Source organism: Zonotrichia leucophrys, chromosome 11 (genome assembly GCF_028769735.1).
Source record: "Zonotrichia leucophrys gambelii isolate GWCS_2022_RI chromosome 11, RI_Zleu_2.0, whole genome shotgun sequence".
NCBI lineage: Eukaryota > Metazoa > Chordata > Aves > Passeriformes > Passerellidae > Zonotrichia > Zonotrichia leucophrys.
Genome location: NC_088181.1, coordinates 3,134,905 through 3,153,283, shown reverse-complemented (window position 1 = coordinate 3,153,283; position 18,379 = coordinate 3,134,905). Strand labels below are relative to the sequence as shown.

The 18,379-nt window shown below is 46.4% G+C and overlaps 1 protein-coding gene across 6 annotated transcripts; it reads left to right on the top strand.

The window, feature by feature from the left end:
* The first annotated feature begins 1,065 nt into the window (after positions 1–1,065).
* On the top strand, positions 1,066–18,034 carry LOC135452717 (uncharacterized). 6 transcript variants are annotated; one of them, XR_010441680.1, is made up of 12 exons: positions 1,066–1,345; positions 2,043–2,177; positions 2,982–3,106; positions 3,407–3,475; positions 3,656–3,769; positions 4,471–4,586; positions 4,925–4,980; positions 6,328–6,380; positions 7,087–7,214; positions 8,373–8,529; positions 9,933–10,136; positions 10,868–11,103. XR_010441680.1 is itself a non-coding variant. In XM_064723089.1 (11 exons), exons 1-11 carry the CDS (start codon positions 1,145–1,147, stop codon positions 17,936–17,938), a joined length of 1,080 nt encoding a protein of 359 aa, XP_064579159.1. In that variant the 5' UTR covers positions 1,066–1,144; the 3' UTR covers positions 17,939–18,034. The 6 variants fall into 6 exon arrangements, 5 of the variants coding, with proteins under 5 accessions (XP_064579159.1, XP_064579158.1, XP_064579157.1 ...); XM_064723089.1 differs by lacking the exons at positions 8,373–8,529; positions 9,933–10,136; positions 10,868–11,103 and adding exons at positions 17,759–17,822; positions 17,920–18,034; XM_064723088.1 differs by lacking the exons at positions 8,373–8,529; positions 9,933–10,136; positions 10,868–11,103 and adding exons at positions 17,759–17,822; positions 17,917–17,975.
* Positions 18,035–18,379: the final 345 nt, after the last annotated feature.

The following is an 18,379-nucleotide window of genomic DNA, read 5'->3' as shown; positions in this document are numbered from 1 at the left end:
GTGCATATCAGTATCAGGACAAACTGGGAAAAGGGCAAAAAGGAGCAGCAGAGCTCAGGAGGTCATTAAAAACAAGTTACATTCAGAGAAGAAAATCGAAAGAACCATAAGCACTGATCCATTAAACACAAACCAGGGCAGAGGTGGTTATAAAACCAAACTGAGGCACAGTTGAAACAAGGCAGAATAATGCACAATAAATGTTTTTGCAAGTAACAGGGAATCTGCTGAGAAGTTTGGAGAGCTAACAGGGAGTCCAAACACCCAGGAGACAAAGACAGCCCAGGTTCTGAGAGCCACAGCTTTCTCCAAAGTGAGGTTGGCTGCACTTCAGCCTCTCCTGAGAGGCTGGGTTTGTTTCAGTGCAGGGAAATGAGACTAAATGCTAACTGTAGAAGGAATAAAAAAATATCTATTGTACAGCCAGCCAAAAGCCTTCAAAAATATGACTTGTAGAAATGGCACCTGCAATGGTACCTGAAGAGATGCTGAGCTGCCTGCTGTGGGTGGGGTTTTTTGGTCCTTGAGTGAAATGGGCTGCTGCCTGTTGGCTGGAGCTGGCAGTGGGAACAAGAGAAGGACCCACTGATGCCAAGAGCGCAGTAAAACAGGATCAGAAACCGCAGAATCATAGAATAGTTTGATTTGGAAGGATCCTTTTGCAGGTAATCTAGTCCATCTCCTCTCTGCCATGGACATCCTCAGCTAGACCGGGTTGCTTAAAGCTGCGTCCAGATGTTTCCAGGGACTGGGCATCGACCAGCTCTGTTACAACCTGTGTCAGTGTTTCACCACTCTCCTTGTCAAACTCTTATTTCATATCTCTAATCTTAAACGGACTGTCCTTCAGCGATCTGCAGCAAAGAGTTGGGGAAGAGAGCCTCACACCCGCTTTTCCTGCCGCGCATCACTGGAGGCTTTGCTCTAGTGTCCTTCCAGGAGAACTGCCTGAACTTCCCTTGGAGTGCGCAGTAACTAAACCCAGCAAATCCAACTTCCCCCTGCGGAAATGACCGCGATCCGAGCCGGGACGGGGAGCGGCCCCGAGGCGGGGTTTGGGGGCGGCCGGAGCCAGCCCCGCACCGCGTCCCGCACCGCACCGGGCTCCGCTCCCCGCTCCCGGCACCGCGCTCCTCTCCCGGCAATGCCGGCTCTGCTGGCGCTGCTGGCCGCGGCGCTGCTGGCGCTGCTCGGGGCCGGACGAGCGGCCGCCCCCGGCTCCTGGGCTCCGCTGAAGCGCTGGGCCCTGGGCTGCCTCCTGCTCTGCCTCGGCGCCTGCCGGCAGCGAGCGGCCACAGGCACCGCCGAGCCCCGCCGGCCGCGCCCGCTCCGCGCCGACCCCCACGTGAGTGAGCCGGGACCCCCGGTGCTGAGACCCCTTCCCTGGGACCCCCTTCCCACGGACCCGCTTCTGCCACACCCTATTCTCATAGCCTGGCATCCCTGTGTCCCAACATCCTTGGCACTCCCATCTCCCTGTTCCCCTGGCACTCCCATCTCCTGCATCCCCAGTGTTGGAACTCCCATCCTCGGCATCCCCACGTTCCCCCAGCTTTGGAACTCCCTTCCCTGGCATCCTCTCCATGTTTCCCCCATCTTGGAACTCCCATTCCTGGCATCCCCGTGTTCCCCCAGTCTTGCGACTCCCATCCCCGGCATCCCCACGTTCCCTCAGAACACCTTTTTCCCTTTGGATTCAAACTTCCCTGGCCCTACACCACCTCTACCCCACTGCATCCTCTGCATTCCAGCCCTTGCATCCCCCTGGCAATCCCTCAGGTGCTCCAGTTCCCTGCATCCCGGTGCCTGGCACCCCTCAGTGCCCAATCCCATTTTTTTTGAGCTCTCCTTTCTTTTGGCTAAACTTTCACTGCTGCTTTTAAAGCTGCCTGGCTGTTCTTGGTGTGCCTGCTATGAAATACAAAAAGTGAAACCAAAATTTGATTCCTGAGCAGAAGCCTATGGAAACCAAAGGATTGCTGACATTCTCCCCTCCCTTTCTTGTCCCCAGCTGGAGCTGAAATGCATTTCCCTTTTCCCAGGCTCTGGATTCCCTGTACTTCACCGGCTTTGCAGAGACCAACAGCAGCTTTGTGATCGCTCGCCTCGCCCGCCGTCCCGCTGGCCTGTGTGAGATGTGGCTCTTCCTCAGGCTGGATGGGATAGGAGAGTTTGAAGTGAGTGCTGGATGTGGGCTGATGTTCAGGAGCAGTGCTTGACTCCTTTCTTGAACCTCTGATGGGATCCCAAGCCAAAAATTAATGTTCTCTGCATCTTCACACCAGTAAGGCACCAGGGCTGTGTCTAAAGGCAGTGGTGGAACTGGTCAGAACATAAATCAGAACTGGTCAGAGTAGTGGGTATGTCCCTTTTTTGTAGCATCTGACACTCATTCCCCCTTCCCATAATCTGCACAAAACACAACAGTTTCTAAGAAGTGCCTTATTAAATCCCCCAGGAGGAATTTGAGCATCCAGCCTTTCCAATCAGGTGCAGCACATGGTTGATGAGTTCCATTTTATGCTGATGGTTGGTTTTCCCCCCTTTTTTAATTTTCATGCTATAAAAGCCATTTGGAATTGCCTCTTTAAAAGAGAGGGAAAAGCTTTTAGTGATTTTTATGCACATCTGCTTCATTCTTGCTGAAAAGAAAGCTTAATCAGATATCATTAATCAGATTTTTGCCTGAGGATTTTCTTTTTTTATTAAGAGCTGGCTACATAGTAAAGGAGAGAAGACCTGACATAAATCCCTTCGCACTCAACTCTCTTTATATTCACAAATCTCTTTCACTAAGTTGCCATGACCAGGAAAAGCAGGAAAAATCCTATTTGGAGAATATAGGAATAAAAAAAAAAAAGAGAAAGGATTCATGTGCATTATTTTGGGCTTTTAGTAATATTTAGTGTAACAAGACTGCTTTGTGGCATCCTCACAATTGAATTAAGCAAATGTTTTCCTACAATATTTCCTTTTTTTAGCACCCACAGCACCCAAACATGATGGTGAGAGATGAATCCAAAGAGATCTGGAGTGGAGGAGGACTCACTATGGAATACTTGGAGCCCCAAATGTGCTGGAAGATAAATTTTGATGGATTGCTCAGGTACTGCAGCACTCCCTAATTTCATTTATCTACACATAAACCCAAGACCTTTTCAGCATTATCTAGAAATATATTTAATTTATTTTAAATTTAACCAGCTTGAACCAAAAGCTGTTTGGTAACTGAGACACTTTGATTTTTAAGGAATGAAAATAAGTCTGGTGGTGTAGAGTATTATAGATTCTTCTATTTCAATTCCAAACATGCAAGAAACATTTTGTTGTTTGTTTAGGATATAAACAAAATTATAATATAATATAAAATTATAGTGATATAAAATGATAGTGCTTTGCCTTGCAGGAAAGGATCCTACAGACAGCAGTGGAGTGAGGAGGAAGGAGAGCTTGTACCAGTTAAATTCTCTTTGCAGTAAGTTTTTCATCTTTGCTTTGGGATGTACAGTAAGCTCATAGCTCATTTAAAATGCCAAAAATCAGGATTTTCCAATAAAATACAAAGATTGCCTCTGTCAAAGTAGCAAGTGCACAACTTGGCCTTGTATGAGCTGAATGCTAATAATATCTTTTTTTTCCCTCTCTCTTTTTCTAGGTGGGAGAACTCCACAGATGTTTTTAACTTTAATGTTGACAGTAACCCCAGCACATTTGCTCGTGCTTTAGCCCAGGAGCCTTGGACCATCGAGCTCTTCCAGAGGGTCAAAAAGTGAGGGGCAAGATTAATTTCTTCTGGGGTTAATAATAATCTTTCTACAGCTCTCTTCAAGGTCTGATGTGTGTTATAGTTGAATTTGAAGGTAGGTTTAATTAGAAGTGTTTTAATAAAGGACATGGCTCTTGGTTTCAATGCCACACCACACCTGGGGGATCCTGCACACAGATATCTGAGTGAAGCCCTCAGCATCAGGAATATTTCTTATTCTTTCTGTTTTCATGGATTTAGGCAGCTCCCAAGTCAATGATCCACATATAGCTAAGAAAAGGAATATAATCCTATGAGAAAGGAGCTGAAGTGGGTGTTTAAAATACTACAAAAGCTCTGGAGAGCTAAATATATGAGAATCAATGGTGTGAAATTATGTCTATCAATAATGTGTGTGTTTTGGTGATACCTGCTGAGTTCTAAGCAGCAGCTCTTTGGCAGCCCAGCATTTCTTCAAACAAAGGGTGATTTTCTGTTCTGTCAGGGTGAGAATTTGCTGCTGTTTCATTCTCAGGTGTCTCATTATGTAACAGTAACCGGGAAATGTAGAAGTGGTGTGTAAAATCTGGGATAGCCATGGTCCAGATGCTCTGAAATTTCCTTCATTTTGGGAGATAAATCCATCAGATTGGCATTGAGGAGATTCCTGAGGAGAGCTGGAGCTCTTTTCTGTGCTGACCCACTCCTTTCTTTCTTTTTTCCAGGCAAAGGGAGCAGCATTTCCGACACGAGCAGTGGGGCCGGTCTGTTGGAGAGATTGAAATAGAAAATTCTGGGAAAATGGAACTTTCCCTCCAAGGCATTCGGAGCCACTCCTATGGTAAGAGCACTGGAAAGAATTCCCTGCCTTGGGAATGCCCTCAGTGTAGCTGGCACTGGCAGGGCAGTGAGTTGAAGGATTAGCTGTTAAAATAACCAGTTCCATGCCTGGGCATGAAATAAAGACATTCCAGAGGAAATACCATCATTTTCTGGGGACATACATTGCTTATCATGTTATCAATGACTGAATATTTCTTTATCCAAAAAGAAATATATTTTTGGATATTTATTTATTATTTTGGATATATTCTTTATTGTGAAGTCAGATACTGTTAGTTCACATTTCCCAGGAATGGTGAAACTCCAGCTTGAGGGATTTTGGGTTTTTTTTTGCAGGTGTCCGGAACTGGGCTGAGATTCGCCGTTATGTGATGATTTTGGCACACTTTGAAGTAGGTATTAACATGGCAATGCAGGAAATTTTTCTGAGCTTTTCAGGCACGTTTAAGTATCCAGAAATAAGGATTTGGGGACATCCATGGTGGACACCAAAAGTTCTCACTGGTGGCACCATTAGCCCAGATCAGTGTTGAGGGCTTTTGCTCTCTCTCAAAAGCAGAGCTGTGTGTGTAAAAACTGAGATTTTGCTACACTGATTGAAGCAAAACTTGTTTGATAACTTGAAACAGTTTGATTTTGGCTCTTTCAAGAAAAATTAGGCAGGCAGCTTTGCAGGAGAGATTCTCAGCTGCTGCAAGTACCCAGCACTCCCTGCAGCTGCTGCAGAGCTGATTCCCATTAATGGGAAGCCTGAGGTGTTTGAAGCATCCTAAGCCCTCATGACAGCAGTCAGCAAATATTTCTGCCTGTGCTGGGCCACAATTCTCTGCAGTGCTGCGTGGGGGAGAGGCAGAGCTGTGGCTGCTGGGAGCACACAGCCCAGGGACGTGCTGAGGGCAGCCCCTGCCAGCTGCCAGCCCAGCCCAGCAGATGCTCCTGAAAGGGCATTTCCTTTGCCAAGCCAGGCAGAAATCAAAACTCTCTATTATAGGCGGCATCACAGGGGTTTAGACTGAATTCAGGATAAAAGTTCTTCTCCCAGCTTGGAAAATCCCACTTCTGTACAAATCCTGATTTATCATGTGCCTGTGTTTCTTTTACTGACACTGAGCTTTGGCACCACAGTGTGTATAACCATCCTCTCCCTCTTGTCCAGTTTTTCAAGACTCAAAGTGACTGTGGCTGTTCTGCCCCTAATTAAAAGCCAGCTGACTTCATTAAGAAGTTTATTGCAGCTTGAAGCCCTCTTACCCTGAGTGTCTGTGCATTTATAGCATCAGAGGAGTTTTAAATTTGCCTCAGAGCAGCCCAAGTGGAGCATGAAGAGTCCAGACCTAAGCATGGAAGAGAAATTAGTAAAACCAGGAGATTCCAGTTCCTTCTTAATATTTTCCCAATCTGCTGCTCCCAGACATAGGTGAATAGAGGTTAGAAAGGTCTGGTCATAGTACACCAGTTTTGTTCTTCTTTGCAGGCTTTGTTTCCCTCCTGTGTCCTCTTGCTGTGGACTGTCTGTTGTTCCCATTGTCTTTAATTTGTCCTGAATGTGTTTGGTTTATTTTCCTGGATTTGTTTGCAGCCAGATCTTCATGGGAGATGTAGTGAGAGGATTTTAAAGTGTGAAGCCATAACACATTGCATAGGCTGAGTTCTATCCTGTCTTCTTGGTCCAGCCAGTGAAGCACCCTCAGAAATGAATCTGCACAACTCTGGCTGCTTTTTCTTTCTCTCTCTTGCAGGATGGGACTGCAGCACATTTAACAGTTATCAGCATGCCAGCTACCACAACTCAGTAAGTGACCAAAGGACTTTATGTTGCTAAAACCACTCATCTTAGAGGTGGCAAAAGCTGCTCTGCAGGACACCTTTGTGTGAATTCCTGCTTTGAGCCTGTACAGCCCAATTTCCATCCACACCCTCATTTTTCATTTGCAGTTAGTCACAAGGACAGCTTTTACCTTCCCTTGCTTCCCTTCCCTTCAGCTGCTGAGGGCTGATGGAGCTGTCTGTCTGTCTGTCTGTCTGTCTGGATGATTTAGAGGTACAATCTGGGCACTCCCAGCTGTTTGAGAGGGCTCCAGCTGCAGTGGGGCATTCCACAGGAGCCCTGCCTTGCTCACTGCTGTTCTCTGCATCCAGAGGGTTAAAGACCAATGTCCATGGCCCCAAGGCTGCTCCAAGCCCCATCCAACCTGGCCTTGGACACTTCCAGGGATGGGGCAGCCACAGCTTCTCTGGGCACCCTGTGCCAGGGCTTCCCCATCCTCACAGGGAAGAATTTCTTCCCAATGTCCCATCTAACCCTGTCCTCTGGCATTGGGAAGCATTTCCCCTCATCCTGGCACTCCAGACCCTTTCCCAAAGCCCCTCTCCAGCTCTGTTAGAAGTCCCCAGAGCCTTCTCTTCTCCAGGCACTAAAGTCCCAATTCTCTGCCATTGTTCTGGTGCATTTGAGTTTTGGCTGAACTTCAAACCTGCTGCATTCCTGTCCCCTTCAGCCTCACTGTAGGTTATGTGTTTTTTCCTGATGGGAGGAAGGCTGGCATTGAGTGGTCCAACGCCTCCCTGGCTGAGCTGGCTGAGGATGGGCTGATCCAGGAGGAGTATGGAATCAGTTTTACTGCTGGTAAGCTCAACACAGTCCAGCTGCCTCTGCCTTCATTTCTTGGCCTGCAGTTCCTTTAGTGGAGGAAAGAGTGTTCAGTGAGGTTCCTGGGGTGTCCGGTTATCTCGGCTGTTTGAGGGGCCTGGAAAGGCCCGAGGTGGCCTTGGGGCAGCCTGCGTATCGAAGGACGAGAAGAGGCTTCAGTTCTTCTTTCGGTTTTTATGTTTATTAATTGTTTATCTAAAAGATTTTCTTTCGGCCCGACAGAGCTCTGCTCAGCAGCCAGCCATGAGCACACTCCCTGCCCTCCGGGGCAGCCACGTATCTTTATACCCATTGTTACGTGTACAATATTTATCATTTTTCCCCAATACCATTTATTCTTATTACTCGGTGTACTCTCAGTAATAACCAATCCAAAGGTGCCACCGTGGCCAAAGAAGATGGAGGAGAAGAGGAAGAAGAAGAAGGACAGGACACGCCCCAATTCCTCCATCTTACTCCTCTAAACCCCCCTGTACATAAATCCTAAACCCTGTGTCTCACCCTCTAATTAACTAATCCCTTCACCATTCACCCCGGTGAAGCCCTCATCCTTGTCGTCTCCTGTGTAGGACCAAAGTCCAGCCACCAGACACTTCTGGCAACATTCCAGGACTCCCGAGCCCCCCAAGGTGGTCTCGGTGGCTCAGCATCTCAGGACTGAGATCTTGAGATCCGACACTGGGGAAGGCATCATCTTACACCCTGAGAAATCTGCCTAGAGCCATAAAATCTTGGTTTGGGTTGGAAGGGACTGGAAGATCCTCTGGTTCCAACCCCACTGTCGTGGGCACTTCCCTGCTTAAATGAAATTGTAGTTGTGGTGTGTCCTGGGTGAAATGTGTCCACGGCAGGGTCAGGGTCACAGGATCCAGAGGGAGAGTTACAGATTCTGTTTGTGCTAGTCCACATAAAATAGGGATTTCCACATTTTTGGGGTGTCAGAACATCTCTTATGAGGTGGATTCAGCTGGAAATGTGGTTGATCATTTTACTTGATTTACAAAGCAGGCAGAACAATCACTCTTCAGAAAAGCATGAAAAACCCCATACACAAAAATAATAGATATTGGGATTGTTTTGAGATAAAATACTACTGAAAGTTGGTGACATTGTTCCCTTTTTACTCTTCTCAAGGTGGCAAGAGCTTTGATGTTTCTGCAGCTCTGGATAAGCAGGCCTGCCCCGTGGTGTACAATGGCCTGACAGGGAGAGGAGTTTTCCACGAGTGCATTGCAGATTTCCAACTCAATGGGCTAACACCAGGCTGGGGCCTGGTTGAATTTTATTACAGGTAAAATAATTACAGGCAAGAAGAGGTAAAAAACTCCCATCCTCCTCTGTTGACTTGGATGGTTACAGCTCCACAAATATTTAAAGCATAAATGCATTGATTTTTTTACCTGATGTAAAAAAATGTTGCTCATTTAGTGCTTAATGTGTTTATTAAGTTGACAAGCACTCTTATATTATTTGAAAAGGAGTAATTGCACAAAAAGCACTTCATGGGTGCAGCATATAATTTGTTTGTTATATAGGTTTATGTGGGTTTTATGTAGGTCTTCATGTAGGTTTATGAGTTGTAAGATGCTCCATTCTGGACACTCTATTATTAATAGAAAATCTGTCCCATTATAGAAATATAGAGTCCTCACCCCAAACTGAGGCAGTTTACAGGGTGAAACTTGCTCACTCAAGGATTTATTTGGACAGATAAATGTTCAGAAAATCCCCACAGAAATGGCTCTGTTAGGGGCAAAATTATATCCACAAAGAATGTGCTTCCCTTTTCAGGGAAGTGCTGTTTGTCACTCTTTCCCTGGAGCCTTTTCCATATGGAGCCTTTGCTCTCATGAAAGAAAAAGGCAAATTTTGTTGCTTCCATTTTGTTTGCTTTTTAAAATAAACACTAATCCTTGGCTGCTAGAGGAAATGCCATAAATGACTTTTAGCAGATGGAGACCTCAGCTCCTTTGGAAAACCAGACATACTTAAAGCACATCAAACAGGCCAAAAGTGCAAAATACCTGCTGGTTGCACTTGAAGCTGCAGCTGCTGCCAGGTCTGTGCTCCCTCTCCTTTTGGGCTGTCCAAACCTGCCTGGTGGAGGAAATGACCCAGCAGGGAAAGCCTCGGATAAAACCCAAACCGGGCTCGTTCCGCAAGCCCAGACAGCCCCAGGAGCCTTCACTTGGCACTGCTGACACAATTCCTGTCAGCTCCACCTCATATCTGCTCCCAAATCAGCCCCATGGGACAAATGAAAGGGTGAGGGTGTTGTTCTTCCTCCTCTCCACGAGACACCATCTCAGCATCGCTGCTCTTCCCGCAGGGACGAGCCCGCCCAGCCGGTTCCAAACCTGCAGCTTGGTTCCAGAGCAGAGGGCCCTGACCCTGCCACTGATGCTTCTCCCTCATGATCATCTACAGGCTCATCCCAGCAATGCTAGCAAGCAGCAGCTTTCCAAGAAAATGTAATTCCCTGCAAAAACCCAGCACTGGTTTGAGTGTAGAGCTCCTCACAAGATGCTGGGGAGGTCAAGGGTATAAAAGGATTTGGCACTGCTGACACAATTCCTGTCAGCTCCACCTCATATCTGCTCCCAAATCAGCCCCATGGGACAAATGAAAAGGTGAGGGTGTTGTTCTTCCTCCTCTCCACAAGACACCATCTCAGCATCTCTGCTCTTCCTGCAGGGACGAGCCTGCCCAGCCATTTCCAAACCTGCAGCTTGGTTCCAGAGCAGAGGGCCCTGACCCTGCCACTGATGCTTCTCCCTCATGATCATCTACAGGCTCGTCCCAGCAATGCTAGCAAGCAGCAGCTTTCCAAGAAAATGTAATTCCCTGCAAAAACCAGCACTGGTTTGAGTGTAGAGCTCATCACAGGATGCCGGGGAGGTCAAGGGTATAAAAGGATTTGGCAGTGCTGACACAATTCCTGTCAGCTCCACCTCATATCTGCTCCCAAATCAGCCCCATGGGACAAATGAAAGGGGTGAGGGTGTTGTTCTTCCTCCTCTCCATGAGACACCAGCTCAGCATCGCTGCTCTTCCCGCAGGGACGAGGCCTCCCAGCCGGTTCCAAACCTGCAGCTTGGTTCCAGAGCAGAGGGCCCTGACCCTGCCATCGATGCTTCTCCCTCATGATCATCTACAGGCTCATCCCAGCAATGCTAGCAAGCAGCAGCTTTCCAAGAAAATGTAATTCCCTGCAAAAACCCAGCACTGGTTTGAGTGTAGAGCTCCTCACAAGATGCTGGGGAGGTCAAGGGTATAAAAGGATTTGGCAGTGCTGACACAATTCCTGTCGGCTCCACCTCATATCTGCTCCCAAATCAGCCCCATGGGACAAATGAAAGGGGTGAGGGTGTTCTTCTTCTTCTTCTCCACAAGACACCAGCTCAGCATCGCTGCTCTTCCCGCAGGGACGAGCCCGCCCAGCCGGTTCCAAACCTGCAGCTTGGTTCCAGAGCAGAGGGCCCTGACCCTGCCATCGATGCTTCCCCTCATGATCATCTACAGGCTCATCCCAGCAATGCTAGCAAGCAGCAGCTTTCCAAGAAAATGTAATTCCCTGCAAAAACCCAGCACTGGTTTGAGTGTAGAGCTCGTCACAGGATGCCGGGGAGGTCAAGGGTATAAAAGGATTTGGAGAGAAATGAGATCTATTTTTATTAGTGCAGCTTTCAGTTGCTAACCAGGGTGGTCTGGAGGCAATTTGAAGGAAGTCTGATTGCAGGAGGAATGCACTGGGAGGGATCATTCCATGCTCTGTCCTTTGGTGTTTTTCCTAAACTTCCAGCTGCTCCCCACCGTGACGACCAGGACCTCAGGCTACGTGGATCACTGACCCAATTTAGCAGCTCCTCTCTTCTCTCAGATTAGTTTTTGAAATAAAAACTGTGTATTTCTGAACTCTCTGGTTGTTATAGTCATTAAAACGTGGGAAAAACCTGTTACAGGATTTGATAGTTTTGTCTGTGGCTGTGTAAAACATGAAGTGGAAGGAGCAGGAGCAAGCACATCTAAATGAGGTGTCCTCTAGGAACAGCATTAATGGCCAGTGAAATAAGTGGCACAAACATGATTTTTCCTTGTCTGAAGGAAAGCCAGGGTCTGGTAATCCAGTTTACAAAGGGATCTGAATTCCTCATCATTCCCTTGTAGGTGCTTTATTAACCACAGCATCCAGATTAGTCACTGGCCTGAGTTAGGTATTCCCTACCTAGATGAATCTTGCCATTAATTATTGAAAATTAAACATACTTAAAACATGTAAAAAAAATAAATTGAGTGGTAAGTGTGGAGAGAAGAAATTAAGGAAAGACACCTTACAATTAGAATAGTACCACCATTCTATTTCAGAAAACAGTGAAATCTGCGTGCACATATCTGTGTTTTTATAATCCCTGTTTAGGCTGACAGAGGAAGAAATTTTAATAGAATTTAAAGAATAATTTTTCCTTTCTCAGGCAGTTCTTACAGTTACTGCTACAACAACTTTTTCTGCAGAATGGATGCATGAATATAAAATTATTCCACCTGCATTTATGACATGCATGTCCCAGTTTGGGATCTCAGCATCTGAGTCCTGAGGTGCTGAGCCACTGAGACCACCCTTGGGGGGCTCGGGAGTCCTGGAATGTTCCAGAAGTGTCTGGTGGCTGGACTTTGATCCTACACAGGAGACGACACCTGTATGAGGACAGGAGGGTTTCACCGGGGTGAATGGCGAAGGGATGGTTAATTAGAGGGGTGAAACACAGGGTTTAGGATTTCTGTACAGGGGGGTTTAGAGAAGTAAGATGGAGGAATTGGGGTGTGTCCTGTCCTTCTTCTTCTTCTTCTTCTTCTCCTCCTCCATCTTCTGTGGTGATGGTGGCACTTTGGGATTGGTCATTACTGAAAGTGCACCGGACAATAAGAATAAATGGTATTGGGGAAAAATGATAAATATTGTACACGTAACAATGGGTATAAAGATAGGTGACTGTCCGGAGGGCAGACAGTGTGCTCATGGCTGGCTGCTGAGCAGAGCTCTGTCGGGCTGAAAGAAAATCTTTTAGATAAACAATTAATAAACATAAAAACCGAAAGAAGAACTGAAGCCTCGTCTCGTCCTTTGAAATGCGGGCTGCCCCCAGGCCCTTCAAACAGCCGAAAACCGACATCCCAGTTTGGGATGTGCCACTGAACAAGGCTGGGGTGCTGCAAGCCCGGTGTGCTGTGACAGGCTGGTTTTATCAGCACCCTCCTGCAGCTGAGAGAGATCCCCATTCCTTAATTAATTCTCTAATTAATTACCTGATCCCTGTTCTGTGCTCCTGCCCTTGAGCTGCACCCCAGCAGGTGCAGGTGCTGTGCCCTTCCTTCCATCCCAAAGCACCCCTGGATGAGCCAAGCTGAATTTTGGGTGCATTTCTTTTGGGGTTGGCACTGATTCAGAGCTTTGGATTGTAGCTGTGCCTCCACAAACCCTTCTCCAGTTACAGTGGTATTAATGGCCACATTCCTGTGAGCCTTGCACAAACTCAAAGATGTCTTAAATCTGTCTGTGCTCTCGTGGTGTCGAGGTGCTGAAACAGGGAGCTTCTAAATTTCTCCAGACAATGGTACTCTGACAGGAGGGAAGGCCTTATGCCTCTTTTTACACCTCAGAAATCAGTCAAATAGGTAATTTTAGAAAGGTTAGGAAAATAATGATGTTATACATCACAGTTTGTTCCTATTAAGTGTGTGGCTTGTTTTGCTATGATCTCAGGAACATCTGTTCCTTTTTTTCTGTGGAGTTCTTGTCATCTCTTTCCCTTTCACTTATTTCTTCAAGGCTAAAACATTAACATTTAGAAGGTGGAAGACAGGCACATAATAAAGCAAGGTTTTGGAGGTGTCAGAGCATGTAGATTATGAGAAAAAATGTTAATTATGACTCTGGAATCACAGTTTGAGAAATCACTATAAAAATAATTCCCTGTCCAGGCAAAAAATTTAAAAAAAATCCCATCAAGGAAGGGATTGGTCTGGCTATTTCCTAATTCCAGAAACTGGGCTTAGAAGTAGGGATGCTGTGGGGAAATGTGTCTCCCCAAATTACTGGAAATTCATGTTCCTGCAGTGGAGGAGGCAGAGATGAAGCCTTCATCACTCTCCTTTTGTCCTCTTCTTGTTTCTTTTGGTACCAGTGGGTGGAGAATTAGAGCACTCCTGAGTTCAGCTGGGAAAAGTTCAAGCAGGGTACAGCAAAATGATTAATAAAGTTTGGAGCTGGCAGGTTTATTTGCCAGGTGATGAACTACTGGTAGGGTATTTCAGCTCCAAGGACTTGAAATAATTGACTGTGGGGGTTTTCTCCCTGGATTTCAAATTACTTTAGAGCAAGCCTGTGTCCAGGACAGATGGAATAACTTATTTAATTTAAAATAAATCTCCCAAGCCCCACGCTTTGACCATATGAAGTGGTCCTTCACTTTGTGGCTCCTTTCTCAGCGGAAAAATCCATCTTGGGAAGTGCTTCTGCAGCCCAAAAGCATTAATTTTGAGCCAAAAAAGCAATAAATGGAGGTGAGCCCTGGCCAGGAGTGAAATGCAGCATGTGATGTGCATGAAGGGGGGCAGCTGGAGCCGGCTTGGGATGAGCTGCTTCCCCAGCATCTGGAGGAGGGAGCACCTGTAATTCCTGCTGCTGTCACGGCAAAATGCTCCCAAAAAACCCCTGAACCTCCCCCTGGAGCTCCCTGCACGTTGAATTTCAGGATTCAGGCCTTGTAAAGAGGTCATTTAAAGGCTGTCAGCCCCAAACGAAGCATTTCCCATCAATCTGCTCCTGGCTACTGATGTCTAGAATGGTAAATATTTTACTGTGCTTATTTATTCTCCTTCCTTCTTGCAGTTTTTCATGTGTTCTTAGCTATAAAGGGCATTTTCAGTGACATTGTATTTCACTGGCAGAAAGAAAGGAAGGAAAAAAAGTCCTTTTTTCTGTTTGGATTTATGTTGTAGCTTTACAGTTGGTGAAGCAAAGTGTAGCCCAGGGAGCTCTGTAATTTATCAACAGAAATGCACTGTATGGCCAAATTATCTCTGCAAAGCAACTGATTATTTCCAAAGTGGACTTTTCCCTCCAGAAGAACGTGCTCAGCAGCCAAATAACTCAGAGACATTCCAGCCAGAGTGACTGATAACTGCTCACTCCCTTCTCCCATTTACTGGAACCCCAACTCCCTCACATCTGCCATAAAAACCCACATTGCTCTTTCCATCCCAAACTGCTCTTCCCTAAAATCTGACTTTTTTTTATTGTTGCTCTCCCAACAGCCTCTGAGCTCAGGTGTCTAAGCAAAGTCTCTGTCCTGGGGGGCTTTTTGGGTCTCCCCTTTTGAGGTATTTTCCTCCCCTCGTTAAAGCTGTAATTAGTTACCGCATCGATTTTTGCTTTTCTTCGGCACAAAAAAAAACTTTTATTAAACCACAGTGCAAGTGAAGTTCATTCTAATCTGGCCATAAAATTTTACGAGAGGTGTAAATCAAAGGGAGGAGTGGCAGCAAATTCTCTGGAACAGTTGAGCCCTGTTCAGGCTCCCTCAGTGGAGTTAAATCCCTGCAGGAGCAATTAGCCTAACGAGCTGCTCTTATAAATAACGTCACTGATGGAGACATCTGGAGGTGTCTGCTCTGTGCAGAGAGATTTCCAAATGTGCTGAGTGGTGAATGAGCTTTTTTTTTGCAGAGATGCAGATCTGACATGTCCCAGCATGTCACGTTTTTGTCCCTTTTTTCCAAGAAAGATAAAGAAGGGAAAGCAGGAGTGACATTCTCAGCCACAATGTCCTCTCTCATTTCTTGGTGGCTGAGCATGGGACAGCGTGCCTGAAGTGCTGACCCCAAATGCTTTGGTCAAAGAAGGGCAGAAATGGCCCTGGGCACAATAAACCTGGAGAGGTTCATGGCTGAAGTCCTTGTCACAGCCCTTGGGACATCAGAGGCTGGCAAGGCACTTCTGTAGGTGTCAGAAATGGATTTTCAGAAGGAAATCCAGGTGATGGCTCTCAATTTTTCCTTCTGCCACAAATTACGCACACTTGATACCTTTTGAACAACCTTTTTTAGCCTTCAAACCTCCCTTTTGGATTTAGCACAGGAAATCCCACTCTTTGTTGCTTTTGTCACTCCTAAATGCCCTTTGAGAGAGGGCTGGGTAAGTGGTTGATAAAGAATGAAAAAATTAATTCTAAAAATCAGGTTAAAGAATATTTAATAGTGTTTTGCAGAGGTGAGGAGTGGGAAAAGCTGTGAGGTCACACAATGGGTTGTCTTTACTAAAGCATCCAGATCCCAGTGTTTCCTTTCCCACTCTTGTTCCTGCTGTTATTCCAAGGCACGCAGGCTTCTCCCACATGTTTATAAGCTGATAAAACCATAATGCCAGGAATGTTTTCCTTCCCCTATTGCATTAACAAAATAAGTGACTTTGCAGATATAGCCTTGTTTACCTGACTTTCTACACCAAAACAATCATTGTGAATAAATGTCATAATTCATTGAAAGGGGAGAAAAAAAGAGTTTCTTTTCTAAATGCTGATGCAAGAGCTGTGCATCTCCTTGTGGATGAGGAATGTTCTGCTCTGCTGGGCTGGCAGCCCTCGGTGGTGACAGCAGGGCTGACAAAATGCTCAGCCCAAATATCTGAGAATAAATCCCAGCAGACAGTGCTGAGCAATCCATAATTGGACGTGTCAGGCAGCTTCTGAGGACACGGGCTGGGCTCCCAGCAGGGCAGAGCAGCCCCACAGAATGCTTTTCATGGTGCAGGAGGAGGATTTGAGCTGATCCCTTCGGAGATTTTCCCAAAGCCATAAATATGCTCTGCAGGGCACTCGGAGGAGCCGTGTGCTGTGTGAGGCTCTCGGGAGCTCAGGGGATGGGGAAGAGCCCTGAGCCATCACAGCCAATTACACTGAACTCCCCAAATACATCAAGCATTTCATCAAGGCAGATCAAAGGGCCTTTCATGGGAAGGAAGAGCTGTGATCTGCCTTTTACCCACGGGAAAGCTCTGGGGAAGAGGCTGTCTGGCCAATTCTATGGCAGCATTCTTTAGCTGTTAACCCCAGAGTTTGCTCTCTGCTCCTCACAGCCCCTCCTGGGCCCTCCCCAGACCTACAGCAGCATTTCAGCTTTTTGGGATGGGAAACAGAGCAGGCAAGGTGAAAAAAGGGGGGAGAGTCTGCAAAAAACCTCCCAAATATGGTCAAACCTGTAAATGAAACCTGGCAGTACCCACTGTAGATGCTCCTTGGAAATGCTGTGCAATCACCTCAGTAAAATGGTTAAAACTGTGACTGCAAAAAATGATATTGGATGTGTTGGGCTATGAGGAATCCTCAGTTTTCATGCACATTATGAATGTGCCATGATGATAATGCCAAGGTTTTCCCTGCCGATCACTGCTTGCCTTTGGGTTTCATGGTCACAACTGGATCTGCTCAGCATTGAATGGGTATTTAGGGGAGCACCTTGTTCCTGGATAATTGGGTGTTCTGGAGATGATGGAAAAGCACTGAAATGAGTGAGGGTTAGATCAGTTATCCCTCACCTTAATGAACTGTGCAGAAATTGTTCCTTAAACATTATTTCCATCTTTTTATATTTGTCTCAGAGAGAAAGGGACACCTTGGCAAAGCACTCAAAAGAGCCATGGGATGGGTTGGGTTAAGGGAAGGGACCTTAAAAATCATCTCATTCCAACCCCAGCCTTGGGTGGGACATTTCCACTGGAGTCCAGCTCTCCACTCAAACACACAGAGTGATGCTCACAGGAAGAGTCAGGATCTGCATTCACACAGGATCTGCATTCACACAGGATCTGCATTCACATGATGCTTTCTTGGAATAACCAGTCCCGATTCAACCAGAACACCAAACGTTTCTGCTCTGGGGAGGGATTATCAGGTTTCCAGGAGGAGGGTATCCTGGGGAGGGTATCCATCCAGGAGGGTATCCTGCCCTCCAGGATGCTGCTTTCCCTTTTCAGGGAATCTGGGATGTTTCTCTGTCTCTCCCCTTTCAGCCTCCTGAGACTAAGCACTTCCCATTTGTCATCTCCAATGACTCCAGAGGGTGTTTCCTCCAGGACCTTGCCTCTTGGATTTGTTTCTCCTGTCTGATTCACAGACCCCCAGTTTGTTTGATCTCCCAGGGCCAGCATTTCCAGCAGCTCCCTGGGGCTCCATGAAAGGGGAGCGAGGAAGAAGAGTTCACATGTGCTACGCAGAAATCTCCATATTTTAAAGGGTATCCTGTATCCCCGCTGGAACATTTTTAATGGTCCACAAATCAGAAAAGAAAGAAAAAAAAAAAAGAGTTGAAAACCACACTTAAGGCATTCATTGTTCAAAGCCCAGATCCCTGGGACTGCTGGAGGCTCCATGGGGGCGGATCCAAGGAATCCTGTGCTGGGGTGGGCTCTGGGAGCCCCCTCACCCAGGCCTGCTGCTCTCAGGCACTCTCTGTTTGTTTTTCAGGGAAATGTTTCCATTTTTGGGTCGGGAGTCGAGCAGGAAAAATTCCAAGGCGGAATCTGCCAAGGTATTGGGTATGGAGATTAATGCCCTGCTTGTGGCAGGGGATTGCTGGAATGTGTGTCAGAAGAGGTAAAGACTGATTTTATTCCTCTTTAAAGCAGAATTCTGCTCTCCTCGTGACATCCTTTGATGAGACTGGCTGATCAAGCCAAAAGCGATGGCTGGAATTTTCAAAAGTGGCAAACCCATCATTAATCCAACATATTTCAGATTTTGTCTTCCCTTCATCTTCTCCATCAATTCCCTCTGCAATTCCCAGTCACTAACACAGGGAAATGCAGACTCCCATAAATAAACTCTGCTTTTTCCTTTAAGTGTGCTGTTTAATGTGTCTAATTCTTTATTGTTTGGTGGCAGGGCAGTGAGAGGGATCCCCAGGAGCTGAGGAGGCTCCAGCTCTTCAGCAAGGAGCTGCATTTTGAGGCAATGCTATGCAGAGCCTGGATTTAATCTTACCTGGGCTCAAAAGTGTAGTACTGAGACTGAAAAGCCAATATCCCACAAGAATATTGGGGCTGGCCAATATTGTTTAGACAAAAAACATAAACTTGTGAAATTGTG